The sequence below is a fragment of the Solenopsis invicta genome, chromosome 13 (assembly GCF_016802725.1).
Source record: "Solenopsis invicta isolate M01_SB chromosome 13, UNIL_Sinv_3.0, whole genome shotgun sequence".
Taxonomy (NCBI): Eukaryota; Metazoa; Arthropoda; class Insecta; order Hymenoptera; family Formicidae; genus Solenopsis; species Solenopsis invicta.
In genome coordinates, this window is record NC_052676.1 from 9,638,038 (window position 1) to 9,658,138 (window position 20,101).

At 30.7% G+C, this 20,101-nt stretch overlaps 1 protein-coding gene across 3 annotated transcripts; it reads left to right on the plus strand.

The window, feature by feature from the left end:
* Nucleotides 1–180: 180 nt before the first annotated feature.
* Nucleotides 181–18,981, plus strand: LOC105201353 (ubiquitin carboxyl-terminal hydrolase 45). 3 transcript variants are annotated; one of them, XM_011169342.3, is made up of 13 exons: nt 181–431; nt 1,600–1,733; nt 4,448–4,635; nt 4,718–4,880; nt 5,607–5,774; nt 7,007–7,228; nt 8,361–8,623; nt 8,710–8,927; nt 11,350–11,836; nt 15,236–15,533; nt 15,691–15,960; nt 16,986–17,158; nt 18,332–18,981. In XM_011169342.3, the coding sequence occupies exons 1-13, from the start codon at nt 347–349 to the stop codon at nt 18,402–18,404; spliced, it is 2,742 nt and encodes a 913-aa protein (XP_011167644.1). In that variant the 5' UTR covers nt 181–346; the 3' UTR covers nt 18,405–18,981. The 3 variants fall into 3 exon arrangements, with proteins under 3 accessions (XP_011167644.1, XP_011167643.1, XP_011167641.1); XM_011169341.3 differs by having other exon boundaries at nt 1,603–1,733; nt 11,347–11,836; nt 18,332–18,404; XM_011169339.3 differs by having other exon boundaries at nt 347–431; nt 11,347–11,836.
* The last annotated feature ends 1,120 nt before the right edge of the window (nt 18,982–20,101 follow it).

The window sequence follows — 20,101 nt, forward strand, 5'->3', positions numbered from 1 at the left end:
TAATCATAAAATAATACGTAATCATAAAAAATTGACCAAACATAGTCGATTATTCTTCTATACATCGGCTATGATTGGAGAATTTCTTACGGTAACGACTATTATAAACCAACCTTTAGCCTTTCAGTATATTTGAACTGACTAAACTGAACGAACTTCATGCATCGCCGTAGTGGTAGTATGGCATGTATTCTTTGTGCACTCGCGCGCGGACGGACAGAGTTTCCACATGTTTTTTTTACGTACGCAAACGTCAGGTTTTAGCTGACACACCAGGGTATCTCTAGCGCGGCGAAAACGGACGCACTCACGCGACGACGAGAACGTCCACGGATAGTGCGGCGAGATGAGTAAAAAGCGCAACAGGCAACCGGATGCGAATCCCGACGTTAGTGAGGCCTCCACAGAGTCTTGTGAGGAGGCGAGCGCAGGTTAGAAAAGGCGTATATCACACCCGGAGCATAGTATAAGTAGAACGTGCCCGGAGTGTCTGATTTTCATTCGTTAGATTTTCGTGAACTGATAGGAGGGATTCGAAAATTTTCAAATCTTACTGCTTCCTCGTTTTTGAATCTTTAACTTTTTACTTGAATTTTTCCGATCCTTAGAAGACGTATTTTTGAATTCTCAGAGAAGTCAAATAAATCGACTTCGAGATTTAATTGTAACTTAGAAATTGAACAATATGAACTATTACAGTTTGGAAATTTCATAATTTAGATAGAGAACAAAATTACCCATACAATAAAGTCTAAAATTGGGTCATCGGGTCAAAACGTTTTGAGGCTACCTTTAAAAATATGTTTCTTTGTTAGACGTTTTTTAAACTTCTTTAAAACGCTTTGTGAATCGATGTTAAACTTTATGTTGTTTAGGAAATCGAGATCTCTACACTTATTAATTTAAAAATGAATTTTGTAATTTAACACATTCAAAATACAAAGTGTCTATAAAATATGGTTATGTCATACATTTCAAAATTATTTCTACATGAATTGTTTACATATGTTTACATATATTTTACACACATTTTTTTAGACAATATAGGTAATGTAAATTATAAATTGGATAACATAATAATATAGAAAAAGTAAGCTATAAAATTGTATGTTATTAAATTATTAATATATTTGATATTGATAAAACTTTAATATTGATAAAATAAAAATATATTAGTAAACCAAGTCCCGCTTCTTGGCGAAAGCTGAATGGTACAATAAATATATATAAAATATATTAAAAATAAAACATGAAATATAATTTCCACTGTTTCTGTTGAAATATAATTCTTTGATTATGGATTAGTATTTTACACAGATGACATGTAAAACATAGTTTATATATAGCATTTTCAAGTGTATTTGGAGTCAGGTTAATGGCACTATGTTCTGGAATTGTCTACTTAGAACCTAAACTAGAGCATGTAACATTGATTCACTTTGGGTTAGGCTAAAATCTGCATTTGAAAGTGTTAATAGTGTGCATTGTATACATGTGTTTATATTTATATTCTATGTATAAATACCCAACTCTACTATAAAAACATTTAAATTGAACTTAAATATATATTTATTTATAAGTAATATTAATCAAATTTAGCAGGTGCAAAATGTCCGCATATAGCAAAGGCCATCAATCTAAACAAAGTGAAGAAGAATCTAAAGAAGACTGGCATATTAAGCGAATGTTCCATGTGCAAAAAACTAGAGATGGATCTCAAGATGGCCGAGGAGGTAAATGACATTGTGAACGCATTAGGTGCTTTCCATTTAGTGACACAAGCATTGTTCTATCTCTGTTACTCATTGAATATAAAAACATAAAGTATGCTTGTGTGGACTTGTATCACTAAATGGAAAGCACCCAATTATTTGATTTAAGGAATAATACTGTAGATGGCTCAAATAAAGTGTTTTTTTTGCAATTTTTTTTTATATGAAAGGAAAAGTAAGAAGATAATAATATTTAAGGATGTTATTAAACATGTTTTTAAGTGTTTAAAAAAATTTTTTTTATTAAAAAATATTACAAAATGGCGACGCTAGAGCCAGTTTTGTGAGACGTGCTTAATGTAAGGTGGTCTGCGGCACGCAGTAAAACTATTGTAGATATTTATTTGGAACAAAAAAAATTTTTTTTTAATCTACATGAGTATAGCTAGAGAAACACGTACAAAATTTGAAAAATATTTATTTTTGAGTAATTGGTAAGCATTAAAAAAAGTATTCAATTTTTGATGAAAAAAATGGGCAATTATTTGTCAATAAATAATGTTCTAATCAACTTATTGAAAATTCCGTACGTGTTTCTCTTCGAAATGTTATTTTAAAGAAGTGGTTAAAAGTTTGAGTGGAAAGAATGAAAATTGTTGGAGGTATGCTGCGTGCCGTTTTAAAATAGCACATTTTGAGAAAAACGCGTTTAAAGTTTAGAGACGTGTTTTGGACGTGAAAAAATGAAAAATGTGATTGTTTGAAATTTTATACAATTAGTTTGCTATCCCAAGACCGTAAAGTATCCCTTTTTCCTCATTTTGTTTCTGCGTCGATTTTATGCTGGTGCGTGCCTTCTTTGCCGCATCTGTTTAAGACCGCTCGGCGTGCTTGTGCCTTTTTCCAATTACACCAAGACACTGAGCACTTCTCGTGTTGCGGATTTTCACCGGTTGACACAAATAAATGGTTTTATATTAGCATTGCACACAAAAATCAAATTTTCAAGCAAAGAAATGATGTGTTTGCAACATGTGAAATGTTCTTTTGCAGATATACGCTATACTAATGTACTTTTGTTTTGAAATACTTCTCATTCAACATAAACTCCTTCTAACGACATTTGTTGGTGTATTAGAGTAGTTAGAAATCAGAAGATAAGTCATTAGGCTGTACTCTTCCAGCAAGTATTGATGTGCCATAGATAGTTTTGGAGCAGTCCGACACGCTTAAGAAAGAGCGCGAAATTAAAAAAAAAGAAATTTTGTAACAGACAAGATTTTTTTTAACTCATTCTAGAAGGGACAAAGTATTTTTTTAAGTAATAAAAAAAATCGATTTTTTTTTTAATTCTACAGTAGTGTTACTCTTTAAAAACACATCAGATATTAAGAGTTATATCGTTACATACTAGCTAGATGTATTAAAAATAACCTTATATTTATAAATTTTTTCTTCTGAAAGTATTAAGATTATTGAAGGGAGATTTAGATTAATCTTTTATATAAAGTTTTCTTAAGAAATTGCTAAATTTTTATTTAAATCTATTTCAAATTGTGGCAGATATCGTCATTGACATCAACCATGTTACTGTCAAAGTTTGCGGTACTCACTGTAAAATCTATATGTTCATCTGAAACACAAAAACAATATTTTTGTTATAGATTCTTAAACTAGATAGATAAATCTAGTCTTTATTATAGCCGATTTTAAAAATTTGCATTTGTTGCAAAATAGAGTTTATCTGAATATATGAGTGTGAATTTCTACCTAAAAATTTATCAGTTTTAGGGTGATCAAAACAAAACTAAGATCTAAAAAAATTTCTACGATAAACACGGATATTTTCATGTTTATAAGAAAATGAAAAAAATTTGAGTGTGATCCATTGGTTGTTGAAATATTTTGTGTTGAAATATTGAGTTGAGAAACACTATTTAAAAATACATTTAAAGTTGAACGACGCTTGCCGAACGATACGCCGGCGATACATGACATCTGTCTCTTTAAAACGTTATAACTTTTTTATTTTTGTGTATTCCGATTTGCAACTTTAGGAAAATGTTCTTAAGATACATTATGAGAAAATATAAAAATTGAAAAATTAATTTTTTTTATTTGCCTGGATGTATGTAATTCCTTAAATGTTTTTACTCCAGAATTCTTAGAAATTGGGTGAAAAATGTTTTTGTTACTGTTTTTCCTTGTCATATATTTCCTGATTTTTTCTTTTAAGATAAGATTGTTGAGATATAATTGTTTATTGTTCTTTGTGTCACAATAATTTTAAGATTTCTTGAGTATCAAGTGCATCTTTATAGACACATAAACTAAGTATTACTCGCGACTGTAGACACATAAATTAATCCTAGTTTATTTTTCCAGAAAATTAAAAACAGTAGTACCTTATTATAAGAGTCGTTTTTTTTAAATATTTTTTAGAGAAACCTATAATCACTTTTTTCTTTATTGTAGAAGAGAGTGGGACCCTTGAGCAGTCAGAAGAATTGAACACTACCTTTTAAATCTTCCTGTGTAAAGTTTAGGAGGAGGCCACTTTGACTGTTACTGTGGTTATACACAGTGAAGACGTGGCATTCTCCTAAACTTTACACGAAGAATTTTAAAAGGTCTAATCTTCTTAATTGTCCAAGTGTCCCTACTTCTTATTTTTCTGGAAATTGAGAACATTATTAAAGATTATTAAACTAATGTTGAGTTATTCAAATTTGTAGTGTGACGTTTTGAAGCCACTGTGGATTTGCCTGCAATGTGGAGAGCAAGGCTGTGGCAAAGAACAAAAGCAACACGCTGTTGAGCACTACAGAAAGCCTCACAGTGACTGTCATTGCATGGTGACGGATTCTCATCATTGGAGCGTTTGGTGCTATCAGTGTGAAATTGAAGTTCATGCCAACAGTAGGTGAGTTAAATGATAAGCTAAATGATTTAATATAAGAAGAATATATTTACAAATATGCACGTTTGTACGTTTTGTTTTTTAGAAAAAAGCTGCTGGAAACTGTAGAGTTTGTCAAAAAGTGTGTCAATATTCCACAAATATCTCAACAACCAAAAATGCCAGCGATTCAGTGCCAAAAAGAGATGATAGTTGATGTACAGGAGAAGGAGAAGCATAAAATGTTAAACAATCTTCCTAAAGTCGGGGTATGTGAATATGTTATATGAGACATTGCCAGGATTGCTATAAATTTGGAAAACCAGGAAAAATCATTGAAAGAAGGGTGTGTTATGAAGAAGTTTGCTTTTGCTATACTCAGGGAAAATAAAACGAACATTTCTCATCGTAAAGAATTCGGTGATGCTAATTAAAATTACGTCACATGACGGACAGATATAGAAAGTTTCGTGAAGTTATTGATGTCACCTACTTTGCTAAATCATATAAATGTTTTAAACTTATAGTTAGTGGTACACACTCATAAACCATAAAACAAAATATTTAATGTTAAAATGGACACACTGAATTAATTATATACCTAATACATTAATTATTGTAAATAAATTTTGTTTTTAGAACAACTAATCTCTATGTTGCAACGAAACTTTACATAAATTATTTTGAATACTTAACATACATATAAAATTTACTTATACATGTACAACTATGCAAGTTTTTATCATTATTTTTAAATTATATTTCCCCTAGAGCACATTTCTATTTTTTATTGAAATAATTTTTTATCTAAATAGAAAATTGTAAAATTTTTTGTATTACTTTCAAATGCAATATAGACAATTAGTAATTTTTTCATAATTTTTTTATTAATTTGAAAAAATGTGTAATATATATAATGTATAAAGTAATAGGAGAAGAGAGATATGTAATGATATTAAAAATTTAATTAAAGAATTTTTTAAATCATGCAATAGGGTTTAGCAAATCTAGGAAATACCTGTTTCTTCAATGCCGTACTTCAGTGTCTAGCGCAGACACCTTATTTGGTGAAGGTGCTGGAGGATCTACGTTTGCCCGGGAAGAAATTTGTCTTCCCCGGTGGTAAACACAAACCTATTGATGCTGAAGAGGAAGTAGAACTGGTATGTTTAGTTCTCATTAAAATTATTTGTTATTTTAATATTTTTATGGCATGCTAGTTAATTTACAAAAGGAGATCTAAATATGTATCTCGCGGATTTTTGAAAGTTTGGTATAATATGAAAATATAGAATTTAATATTGTAAAAGTAGCTCAAAAGACTTTTAAAAAATGCTAGATATATTTTTACAATAAAAGTTGAAGTGTAAAAAAGGCTAATAAAACAAGTATAAATCAATATCGAAAATGTATGGGATTACAAAATGAAAAGAATTTGTATGTGTAAAAACCGGTAATATTTAATAACAATGAAGCTTACAAATCCTTCAAAATTAATTTTAGACGTTTCGCGCTATACAGAGCCTTAAAACTGTATTATGTATACTGTATGACAAGACAAAGAGAGACATATTGTGCTTCCTTTAAATTTTAAATTATTGTGTTGAATTTTTGAAACTTTTGTCACCATATTAAATCCGCTATTTTCAATTGAACAATTGTAATTACACAGCAATAATTAGAGACTTATAAAATCACCAAATATCGATTTTTATATTATTTACACGCATTTAAAAAATTTTTGTCTTTAAAATTTTATAGGATCGGCCATTTTGATTTGTTTATTCCTGAAATCGGCGTCCAAAAGAAAAAAACACAATGCGCAGTAACTGCAGGCAAAGCGCTACATCTTAATTGGAGATTACATTCTCCATAGCTTTATTGTTTAATTATCAGATATTAAAGCTGTCTAATAAACTATTCAATAAATGCATTAAATTTCTACTGGAATAATTTTAAATATAATTTTACAGGATTGTAATTTATAAGATTGTTTTATATGTTATTTAAAATTTTGAATCTTTTAGATTTAAAGTTTTCGAATACTTTACATATCTCTAAAATAAAGCAACATAATTTATGAATAAACAAATAGTTGAATTATTAGATACGTCAACTAAAACAAGTCAAGTTTATTATCAAGTTTATAATCAATAAATCACTTGGTCATCAAATAAATCAATCAAGTTTGTGTTTGATAAACTGATAACATCATATCTAATGAAATAAATTGATCAAAATTAAGAAAATATGTTAATATTATCAAAAATTTACACATAAGAAATAATAATTAAAAGGCCGTCTCATATTTATGTTTAAAATAATTAAAAATTTTGCATTTATTTTTTTCTTGAAGAAAAGAATCATTTATATATTTTTTTTATTTGTCTGCCAGCCACCAATCGAGGGGACCTTGGAGCGATGGGGCAGTTTCACATCGATTCTCTGCGAAACCCTGTCAAAGATGCAAAACACTAACGGTCATCAAACTTATACTCCTTTGAATCTTCTCTGTAAACTCAGAAAAAAGACAACGCAATGTGTGGATGGTGGACAGCATGATTCACATGAGTTTCTTCGACACTTGTTGGAAATAGTTCGGAATGAAGATCTACGGGTAAGCCAAAAAGCTCTCTTAATTAAATGTTTTGCTTTAAATGTTTTTTAAAATAATTTTGCCAGAATCGACATTACTTTTTAGAATATTGAAGGGATTTGAATGGCCAATAACCATAGGGAAGAGAATATGCTAAAAAAAGACTAGGTTACAACTTTACACTTAAAATTCTATAGTTTTTTTTTTATTGAATTTGCATTTGCATTTAGGTTACACATTCTAGATTACAGATGCTCACTATTTTTGCTGAGGAAACAGATTTCAAATTTTGGCTATTGTTTGTGGACCAGACTACCTTTAATATAAAGTTTTCTCTAAGAAAATGTGGTGGGGATATTCAAATTGTGTGCGAGAGTGACAGCTTGGAAACGTCTGTTTTACTATCGTTTTTATTAATGATAATATTACTAAAGTGAGACAGATATTTTCGAACAGCACGTAGCTGTGACTTTCTCATAGTTCAGCCATCCTCATTATCTTACGGCTCATTCGAGTATGTAAATCTCAATGATTAATCTACAACTTCCCGAGATAAATTCTTTAATGGCAGTTTTCTGAGATTGGAAATGTATGGATCGGAAGTTGCCATGAGATTGAAAACATTTTCTATTGTTTTTCTTGAATACTTTCAACAGAAGTTTTCACAATATCTTTTGATATCTTTGTTGCGAGCTTTTTGCGCATTTTCTGCTAATTGATCGATAGGTAATAATGCATGAACTATTATTTAGAGATCATAAATTAGACTATGTATCATAGACATACCACGGGTACAGTTGGATAAATTTTCTTGCAGTTTTCATATTTTTCAAATTTATCATAATTTATTTCATAATCACTCGAAATCATTTGTAGACTAACGTAGAAGTGTGTAATTAAATCTTTATCCAACTCTGATATGAACACAGCCAAGTTTGCCAAAAAGCGCTGATCTTATTATTTATACTTCCATGTCCATGCTTTGAGTGATTGATAGTTAATCCCAGGTTTGATCTGAATTCTTTTTGAATAATCTTTTTGCTATCATCTTATTTTCCGCACTAGATGTTTGTTATTTTTAATGCCAAATTTGTAGGATAAATGCAAACATTATTCAAATAAACATATTAAAATTTTATATGTTATTTTACAGAGATATCAGAGTATAATACTGAAGGAGGTCGGACTGAGCGGAAAGACGAAGCCGGAATGCGTGGAGAAGGGTTTAAAATCTCGCGTGAAATTCTACGGCAATCAGGCTAACATGCGATTGTTGGGACCGGAAGCGGTGTTCCGTGGCGTGTTGGTGTCTACCTTGGAATGTCTGGATTGCCATCACTCGTCACAGCGCACTGAGCCATTTCTAGATTTAAGTGTACCCGTCACGGCAGACAAGCCGCAGCCTCCACTGTTGAAGTAAAGAGAAACTTCTGTATTTTTTTAGATTACGATAATTAATTTTATTAATTTATAAAACGGTATATGATTAACTTGATACATAGAAGGAAAAACAGTGAATTTGAGGACGCCTTCGACATGATGAACGTTCAGCAGCGTGACTATCAAACGTCCGACACACCGTGGAAGCAATTGAAGAAGGAGAAAAAAGCTGCCAGGAAAAATCGAAAGAATAAAAGGCACGAAAATCATAATAATTCTAACGCATTAGTGGATCTGAATAATCCCGCGGAAGAAAACAATGATAACGTACTGAAGTCAGGTATAGCTCTTTTTCCCTTTTGTTACAAACACGTCGGTATGCATAATCAATTCTTATTTCAAGATCATCCTAAGTAATGTCTTAAGATGTTAATATGGCTCCGTGATTGGTTGATGACATTTCAAGATAGTACTTAAAATGGTCTTAAATATAAGAATTGTGTATGAATACCAGCCATAGAGAATTTATAACAATTCGAATTGTTTATGTAATATACAGATGTTTTGGAAGGAAAATATTTTCCCAATTTCAAAATCAAGGTATTGTTCAGGATCAATATTAAGATTTATTACTCAGAAAGGGAGGATTTAGAATTTTCAGGGAATTTCTTTTTTACCCTTAAACATTTTGTTGGTGCTTAGCGAAATGTTTGGAATTTTATTTTTAAATTTAAATTTTTAATTCTATCTTTCTGACAAAATTGTTTTCTTGATAATGCAAATTGTTAACATTCTATTAACAATAAGTCTGGCATTCACATTCATCTATGGTACATTCTCATGTGACTCGTTAATTTTTTTATTTAAAAAATTGATAATAAACATCGTTCTAAATTAGTGTTTAATCTTTCGAATTCTGTATTTTTGATGAGCTAGATTCATGTATTGCGAACAGATCGTTATTAGAGTTTTTATAATGAAAATTAAATAAATAAAATAATAATTTTTGATTGGTTCCTTATATTCGTCATAATATGTAATAGCCAAGCAACTATGAATTTTAAACATAACATTAAAAAAAAAGAAACAATAGTTAATACAACAGTGCTATGCAGCTTATATGTTATTTTCCGAGTAGAAATTCAACTAGCTTCTACCTGGCAACTGGCCAGGAATTTTAGTAATTTTTTGGCCAGTTTAACTGGCTAGAAATTGACTGGTTTGAGAACTTGCTTTGCCAATAATAATAATAATAATAATAACAATGAATAATAAAACCAGCTAGCTTTTAACAAGATTTTGATTAGTATTTAACCAATTTCTATCATATAATTTACAATTATTACGTAAAAATTGTATTATGAATTGAAAAAAAATTTATTTTTATTGAGACTCGAACTATTGATTTCGTTATTGTGAGTTACGTGAGTGACTATTGTTGATTTTTGCGGTCTTTGAGAAAACGTCACATAAAACTTACTCATAAATCGTTTGGGATTCTTTAATTTCGATTTTTTTGAAAATGTTTGAGTATTGAACTTTCTTCTTTTGATTAATAAAGGTTTATACTAAGACGAACGGTTAATGCATATCTAGAGGCAGGTGATGATAATATGATTGCGGACTGCGATATCGTAAATTGATTTTCTCCTATAAGGTAGAGAAACTATTGTACATATAATACTATTTTAAGATGAAAAATTGTTAATTTACTGACGATGATCTAAATGGGTCGAAAATTGTAAACAAATTTATGTTTTTGTAAGATAAATAACGACAACACCTGGCCATGCTCCTTGATAAATTGTTATTTCATATTAAGAGTTATTCACACAAACAATATCATCAAAATTCGAGGACCAAAAAGCAAGCAAGGCAATAACTCATTTACTGACAAATTTTTTTCTGCAATGTTACTGACACAAGAAACTGGCCATTAAATATTGATCAGTATTTTTTACGTTTTTCTGGACAAGAACTGCTAGGACAGTCGATATTTACTTATCATTGATTCTTATCGAGTTTCTGACTAAGTAAGAATCTTACATAAAAACTGCCCAGTACTTTCCAACTTTTTATTATGCAAAAACTTTATAGCATTATTTACTTATCATTTTTACTTCTTAATTTCTGGTCAGAAACTGATCAAGAAACATTGACTAGATCAAGAAACATTTTCAAAGTTTTTGCTAAATGGAATATGTTAATATATATACATTAGTATCAGTGTGTCATTTAATTATTAATCGATAATATTGATATATAATACATCATCTACTATAGTAGTAACCTAAATGATAAAATTAGTGCTACTAACGTTAATTTAACTGTATATGATAGCAATTCTTACCTCTTATTATAGGAACTTTAATTATTATATTCTATTTAATTCATATTATTTTGTTATTTCTCAAATTGATAATTTTATTTTAAAATTTGATAATTTTATTTTCAAAACTGAAGTAACTTCTTAAGTTTATATTAAAATATAAAACTTAAAATATAAAATATAAAATATAAAATGGTTTTTTTGTAGTTGTATAATTAAGAAACATTTAAAGATGCAATAAGATAAATGTATTTCAAAGCATTAAAGAATTAAAGATTTTTTAAATTTTATTTTGAATTTTAAATAAAATTCCTGAAAAAATCTAGGAAATCTTCTAGAATATATATTTTTTTTTTAATAAAAAGAACAGAACATTATTTAAAAATCAATATTCTTGTAAATACTTTTGTGTAAAAAAAATTATTTTTAGAAGAGAGCGACGCTGATGTGGAAGACAACATTGAGATAGATAATTCTCATCCGGAGATCGGAGAATCTGGTTATAGTTCAGAGAAGGCATCCGCCGTCACTACTCCTGTGTCTCCCTCTGATCGCCATCATCGTCATCATCCAAATGACGACTTCAGTAACGCAGTCAGCCTGGAGGACGATAATCTAGATAACAATCTAGATCCAGCACAAGTTAGACATCCAATGAACATTAACGCGTTAACTAGCTCTAGTCCAACTGATGTGTCGATGACGGACTTGACTCAAATCAGGATACCATTCGAGAAGATTGACAGAAATGTTGGTACGGTCAGTTCTGAGAATGAAGCGTCGGCCGCGGCTTTGACTGGTTCCATGATCGTCAACTCCGACGTTACGAGTCCTGAAGTTCCCACCGCGAGTTTAAGTAGTTCTGCCGCTTCTAAGGAGAGTCCCACTAGCCCTATCAACGACGAGGAAGTCGCAGAAAGGTCGGATATCTAAATGCTTAAACGTTTAAAATATAAAAATTTTAAATGTATTCTCAGTTTTTTAATCTTGAAAAGTTGAGCTTGTTATGGAAGGGTTACGAAAAAGCTTATTTTTGTTGTATTAGGGGAAAGTAAAATGAACATTATTTCTTATAGTTTTTGAAGTGAGGAATCCGATGGCGACAGTTAAAATTACGTTACGTTATGGGAACACATAGAAAATTGCATTTAAATCTGGCAAAACGTGGCTTTATAGTTATTCGCGAGACGGATCGATATGCTATACATATTGATGGTGCATGGTATGACACATTACGTTTTATATTAAAAATATAGAACTTCTTATAAAAATGCTATATTTAATGGCGAAAATATTAGCATCGTTCGTATGATTGCATATGAAGATATTCGAGGAGCATGCCTTGATAGTCGAATTGATAGGACACCCGTCCGGAATACTGAGTAATCCAGGTTCAAATTTTGGCTGAGGTGTTATTTTTTTACAATAAAATTTTTCACATTTTTTCTGAAGAGACTGGATCTTATAGATGCTTGTAAAGCATTAAATATTATGTATTCCGGTTTCATGACTGTGTTTCAAGTCCGATTAATATGCGGCGTGCAGTTTGAACAAATTGGAGTTTGTAAAAAGGAAAATTATCATTCAGGACTAAAAACAGCTGTGATTGATATAGAGTTGCTAATCTTATGCTTAATTTTATTAGTTTGATGTAATTTATTATTGTAAAATTTTTTAATTTGAATATTTTAAATCATTAAAATTTTGTAATATAATTTTGAATTGTAATTTTGCTTTATTACAATTTGGTCTATTGATCATAGAAGAATAGAAGTATTATTAGCTTTCCGCTTAATACATTCAATTTTCATTGAAATTATCTTTTTTTTGTAGACAACTCAAGAATTACATTTTTTTTATGTCATTTTTTTAGCAAATGAGCGATATATTATTAATCATAAACTTATTCTCAAGATGTAATTAAATTCTTATATTATGTGAAAATACTGAAACATTTTAAATCTTGAGTTTTCTATAAATTTTTGAATTTTGAATCAGTATTTAATCGATTCTTATATTTAAGACCATCTTAAGGCGATGCTAGAGTCGTCAGTTTTATCAATGAACTCGATTTAGATACGTACGATTTATCAGGTTGGTCAGAAAGTCTTTTCGTATTTTGAATCTCTGTAGTTGGCATACTTCAAAGTAATCCACGAGAGTGCAGGGAAAACGCGATTATTTTTAATTTACCTAATCTCGCTGCACAAACTGTTGCAAACGGAAAGAGCCTGTGAACTATTACTAGTTTATAATAAAATCACAAAATAGAGTTTTTAAAGTAGGTCAATTTTGTTGTACGATATGAATTTAAAGGGGCGTGAATGCGTCTCAGACTCATCAAAAGTGTAAAGCTTTCGGTCAAGACGTAATTACCGTCAGGTCATGCCAATGTTGATGTAAAAAATTTATATTTATTTATTTTAAGTATGTGATGGGTTATGCGTGGAATTGTCCACTGCTGAGCTCCTATGAAGAAACCAAACGATCGATACGGATCTTTACTGTCAGCACTTGGAAAGAGTTCAGACAAAACTCAAGGCGCTCCGGCTCCAACTTGTCAACCGTAAAGGTATCGTCTTCTACCAGGACAACGCTCGCTCTCATGTGAGCCTATCCACGTTGAGAAAAATCAGAAATCTTAAAATTCTTGGGAACTTTTCGAATATCCACTATACTCCCATGACCTCGCGCTATCCGATTATCACTTTTTCGGACTCCTGCAAAATTTTCTTAATGCTTCTGACTTCCTAGTTGAGAACTCCACGTTGATGATGGCGACATAGTATTGTGGAAAAAATTAGAACTAATAGGCATGAAATGTGACACGTTGACGAAATTTTATCTTGCATGTCATTTCGTTATTATGTTTTATTATGAAAATGAACTGACTTCTCTCGCATTTACCAATTTTCTAAAAATAGACCGCAAGTAAAATTTTTTTGAATTTTATACATAAAAGTATATTTTTCATTCTTTTTAACAACTATCCGTGTGTTTTCCTGTTTGAATAGGTTCACTTTACTTACGCTTTTTACTATTTACTGTCTGTTAGGCGGAAAAGGGATAGTTAAATTCCATTTTTACAAGTGTTTTAAAGCGATCTTATTAATCTATTTTATCCAAATTTTCTTTATTTACAAATGCCACGGCTGAAACTTCAGCTTAATCGTGTGTTTTCCTGTTTGAATAGACTTCATTTCACGGGCTTTTTACGACTATTTACTGATTGCCAAGGGAGAAAAAGATAATCGATTTTTACAAGAGTTGTAAAGTGATTTTATTATTCTGTTTTATCCAAATTCTCTTACAAATGCCACGGCTAAAACTTTTACGTGTTATTTCTTGCTTATGATGTCACGACTTCAATATAGCCGTGCGAGGAGTCAGGAGTCTAACGGGAAAAAAATTCAATTCAGCGGATAAAGTCCAAAAAGAATTGGAGTGTTTTTTTTAATTCTAGAACTAGTGCTTTCTTCAAGGACGGAATTTTTAAGCTTGTAAATTGGTGGCAGGAAGTCAGTAGACAAGGCGGAGATTATATTGATGATTAAAATAAAAGTGCTTTTCGTGAAAAAATTTTGTTTTTTTTTGCGTAAAAGGCGAAAAGACTTTCTGATCAATTTGATACATACGTAAATATCAATAGATCCCTATACACTATTACATCGAGATCTCACGTATACATGTAAAATTTATGAAACATTCTATTCTGTTAAATTAGGCTTCTCGACTTAATTCTAACGTTTCAACATTATTTATTCTATATCTGGCTCTGCCTTTATTTCGCACAAAAAACCTGTATAACGTTTCTGTGAAGTAAATGTGTCTGTGAATTGACAGTTTTGGTCGCCGTATTGAAGTAAAAATCGATAAAATGTAATTTAAAAATGTTTTCTTGTTTTTAGCAAAAAGTGGACCAAAACCACAGATGTTAGTGTGTGTTTTAATACTGTAAAAGAAATTATATTTCTGTAAAATCAAAACGATATATAACTTGTATTAATAAAATAGTATTTTGTTGATAATACTGACGATTCCAGCCTTAAGTATTGTCTAAAGATGTCCAATTATAAGTCCATATTGGCATCTCAAGACATTACTTGAGATAGTAATCTTAAAGTAAGATTTGACTATAAATACCAACTTTAGTGTATGAAAGAGTCCGCATATTTTTATTTTTTAAACACTTGTGCTTTTGAAAGTTTTATATTTATATTATAGAAATCATAGAAGCAATTAAAAAATTTTAGACGTTATTATTTTTAAAGATTTCTTTAGATTTCTAGAATATTAAATTGAGTCTGGTGTTTTCTCAGATTGGACGGTGTTGAGACGTGGATGGCAACTGCTTTAACGAGATATGATCAAAGGAAATATAATAATGGAACTTCCAATGGAGACGATCCCGAAGAGCAGGACACGTATAATGAGCTCGGTGATATAATGACGGGAATGTCCAGGCTGGGAATCGCTGGGCATCAGTCGCCTATCAGGTACACGACTAAGGAAGGCGAGTGTTCCGTGGAGTCGTGTTTGAATCAATTCACCGCACTGGAATTGATGACAGGAAGTAATAAAGTCGTATGCGAAGCGTGCACAGCTCGCGAGAAGAAGGTAACGCAAAACGAAAGAAAGTCTTTCCAAATTTCAAAAGAAACTTGATACATTTCAGGAAATATGTGAAAACCGTTGTTATCATAATATTCTTTTTGTCTCCTTGCATGAGCCAGAATTAATAACACTATCTTATTTTTGTTTTTCTTTTTCTCAGAATCAGGAAGGTACATCAAAAATGATATGCACTTCAAGTACCAAGCAATACCTCATCTCTCAAGTACCCCCAATATTGATATTGCATCTAAAGAGGTTTCAAACGCAGAGAGTCGGCTTCCGAAAGGTTGTCAAGCATGTGTCATTTCCGATATTACTAGACTTAGCACCAGTTTGCACGGATCACAAGAAACCTCGACTTTATGCGCTTTACGGGGTTGTCGAGCACAGTGGAACTGTTCATGGTGGTCACTACGTCGCTTATGTCAAGGTACACAGAGAAGAACATTCTTATTTTGAGAATATATTTTTAAATAATATACTATAAATAAAATAAACAATGTTTAAAATACTCAAAGAATAAACAAAAATATATAATAACTAAGAAAATAATTTAAAAAGTACAAAGAAAAACAAAATAATACTATCAATAATTACTATGATCTTGCGTTGGTGGATCCTGGATTAGACACAACGTAATCTTAAAAAATTTAATATTTATTTATCAACAATTGTTGTTGTTTATAAGTTTGTATGCAAAATGTATTTGAAAATGAGCATAAATACATATATTAAAATATATAAAAATGTGATCATATAGAAATAAAGAAAAATTCAAACGTCACGTATGTACAGTAGAACTTCCTTAACTTTGGCCCTCTATAATCTTTGCATTCCTTCACACGTACTTTCACAAATACTAATATCATACTCCTTCCTTTTATAGAACACCCTTATTACAGCATCAGTCTATCAATCACCGTGTAATTTGTTCGCGTAAGAGACGACGCGTAAGACGCGTACTGTGGTGAAGGTATTCTATAACTTTGGCATTCCGCTCTTATCGCTTCATAGGGCCAAAGTTAAGGAGACTCTACTGTATTACGTATTTTATATGACATTTTATTGTTATCAGCAATTTTCTCAACTGTTCCCGGCATTAAAAATATTATTTTTCTCTTTCAAATAACTACATTAAGAAACATTGTAAAATTGATTTTTTAGATCTCTGCTCGAGGCCAATTTTTGCCGTTTTCATATATCCTCCTTTAATATTTAAATATTTAATAAACTTAAGTGGCTTTTCTTTGTGTTTCTGTGATTAAAGAACATTAAAAGTGCGTATAATAAAATGTTATACTATTTTAAAGAATTCTGTAATCTTATTTCGATTTTGAATAAAATTTCTGGAAAATTCAGGAATTTTCAGAGATTTTTTTTACAAAATTTAGAGTAAATACATTATTTAAAGAATTTATTATTGTTTATTGAATCTTTTATTCATTTTTTTATTAGACGAGACTGCCATTATCATCAGACGATCCTCGATGGAAATTTCTTCCCAAGGACAAAGATCTCAAGACAGATAACGAATCAAGTAGTTCAGATTCAGAAGAAGAAGCATCGGCGAAAGCCGTATCCGTTGTGGAACCACCACCTGGAAGATGGTATTATGTATCAGATTCTCGGTAAGATACTATAAAACATTTATTGTTATTGTAAAACATTTATCAAAAGACACATGAAAAGTATCAAGATTTAAATGAAAAAAGAGTTTTATTGATTGAATCTAATCAAGTTGACCCATTTACTACATTTTGCAACTATGTTCAAAAAGGTTGTAAGAAGGAAAACATTTTTATGAAAACATGTAAAATGTATTTCTTTTTTCATGAAATAATTCACTGATAAACATTGAAATATAAGACATAGAAATAGCTTAGAAATAGCTTATTACTATGGTAATAAAATCTTTATTGTTACTAATTTTAAATCTTTAAATCACATTTATTGAGGAACCTTGTCCAGTGTATCTGCCTTATACCTATTTCAACCAATGCAGATTAGCTTTGATTTTAGTTTAAGTTATTCTTTATCTTTCTTTAGTTTTAAGAATTGAAAAAAGATAATGAGTAAATTAAACTGAGATTAAACTTAATTTACATTGATGGAAATGGATATTATTTTCTCTTTAAAAAATGTACTAAAGAATACATGCCCAGTTTTCTATTATAACATAATATAAATATATTGTTTCATAAAATTTCACGAATAATATGTACTATGTATTTTAGTTGTTTTTATATCAAGTAGTTTCATTAAATTTTTAGTAAATATTAAAACAATTCTTTTTACTATGTGACTACACTGCAGAAGTAGGTCTATGTGCTTTAAATTATTTCCAGTAATTCAGTACTGTCTAATTGTGAAGTATTTTGTCAAAATAATACTATCAGAAATTTACAGTAATTTTTACTGAATGCTTTCCTTAGTAATTTCAGTAATACTTTTCTGTAAGAATATAAGGTATTAACTTTCTATTAAGTTAGTTAAAAAGATTATTAGATTATCTGATTCTAAATAAAATTAATATCATAAAGATTATAGAATTAATTCCAAAAATCGCGTTTTTTGTTGAAAAAATTAAACGTAATTTTCTAAAAGAAATTTTGTATCTACAAAAACTAATAACATAAATTGCTTCTTGTTATGAAAGAATGTGATAAAAATGATTATACTTTTCTGCTAATTTATTTCATGTGTGTGTGATAGAAATAATTAAATTTAATTATTACACTTTTATTACTTATTTTATCATTACTTCAATATTTATTAATTGTCACTTTTTGTGTCTATTTTAGGGTATCAGAAGTAGATGAAAATACAGTGCTACAAAGTCAAGCGTATCTGTTGTTTTACGAGAGGATTCTCTGATTCGATAGAACGAAGCAGAATGAAAATCAACATTGCATTCGTGAGTTGCATTCGCGAGATACATTCACGATTTTCGAGTGAAAGAAAACAGACTTATAATGAATTTATTAATTCTGCAATTTTTAGCATCACATCGCGCGTTATCAAATGTATGATGTATGTAACTGATTCTGTGTACATTATAAGAAATCTGTAATTATTAGAAATATTGAAAACTTATTTCTTATCAAAAGTTGTATCTTACGGTTGATTAACGGATATATTATAAACGAGAAATATCCTTTTATAAATTTTTGCAAAAGTTTAACTCAATTGTCAGGTTGATCAACAAGTTTGTTTCAAATTTTGCGCGTTTGGCATGCTATGGTAATCAACTAATGAGAGAGCTCCAGATATGTTTTGTGTTTTTGAACAAACTTTTCTGAAATTGTGAATACGCCAAGGGAATTTCGCAGGTCTTTCTAAATTCAACCATTTCGACAGAAATCAGACGGAAAGCTGGAGGACTGGAAGATTCACTTTCGCCATGTAATGCTGTATGGGAAATAAATCTGTTTGGTTTTTCACAAACTTGAAATTACAGAAATTCGTTGAATGTTACATTCCAGCACCTCGACGCTTGCTTCAGCCCATAGAACGATTTCTGCAACTTCAGAACACAGTTCTTCTTGTCGTCCTCGACATTTAGAACGGAATCTTCATGTAAATATTTTTCTGCAGCCTTTCATTAAAACAGGCCATATTGATGTCGAATAGTACTCACTCAAGATCGTACTATGGGTGCGTTCCACTTAAGGACGTTCTCTTGGTATAATCCCTCTCAAAAGTTCCGCGCGCCGGGCGAGAAAGACTGCTGTACGCAGTCAGAGAGGAACCTGAGAGCGGTCATCATGGGACTGCAACTTCATGTTAAACGATGGAAACGGTGGGAACACAAGCGATCGACGCGATCCAAGTGGCCTGGCCTTGATACTACATGATTCTCTCTCTCTATATATATAGCTACTCTACATTAATTTTAAAGTCTTCGGCCCACACTTAGAATTTTTATTGATAAATGTTTTTAAACATATATAACAATATATATAACAGACATTAGGTGCAATTAAATAAGAGGTACACAAAAAGAGTAAATTAATTAATGTTACATAGAAATATATTTTTATTTCACAAAATAATGACAAATATACATTACTTAATTTTTATTTATAACTAAACTTACAATTATAAGATCTTCCAAACGTTTTAATAAATTCTCACTTAACATAATAAGCAAGAACATAAACCAATTATGTAGCGTATGTCAAAACAGAATTTGTGCCTGATCACTTTAATCACTTTCCAACTTTCAATAGTTGCAACTTGCCATTCTGACCTTTTCTATCGTTGCCAATAGTCACAGTCGTTCTCTTGGTTCTCTTCTTCTTAGGTTAATCACGTGATCACGTCCCACTCGCTATACATGCGCGCGCATACATTCATCCCCGATCCTGCCTGGCCCGGTTGTTTCCTGCTTTTAGATACTGCCTGCACTCCCGTGGCGGTCATGCTTCGATTTTAGGTGCGACTTTATTTTGAGAGGGCCTCTGTGATTCACGAAAAATGGACCTTGAACTACGTAGCCAAGGTCCATTTTCCACGTCGGTAATATCCACGTTTTCATGGTTCTCAGCAGCGCTATGTCGATATTACGGTTC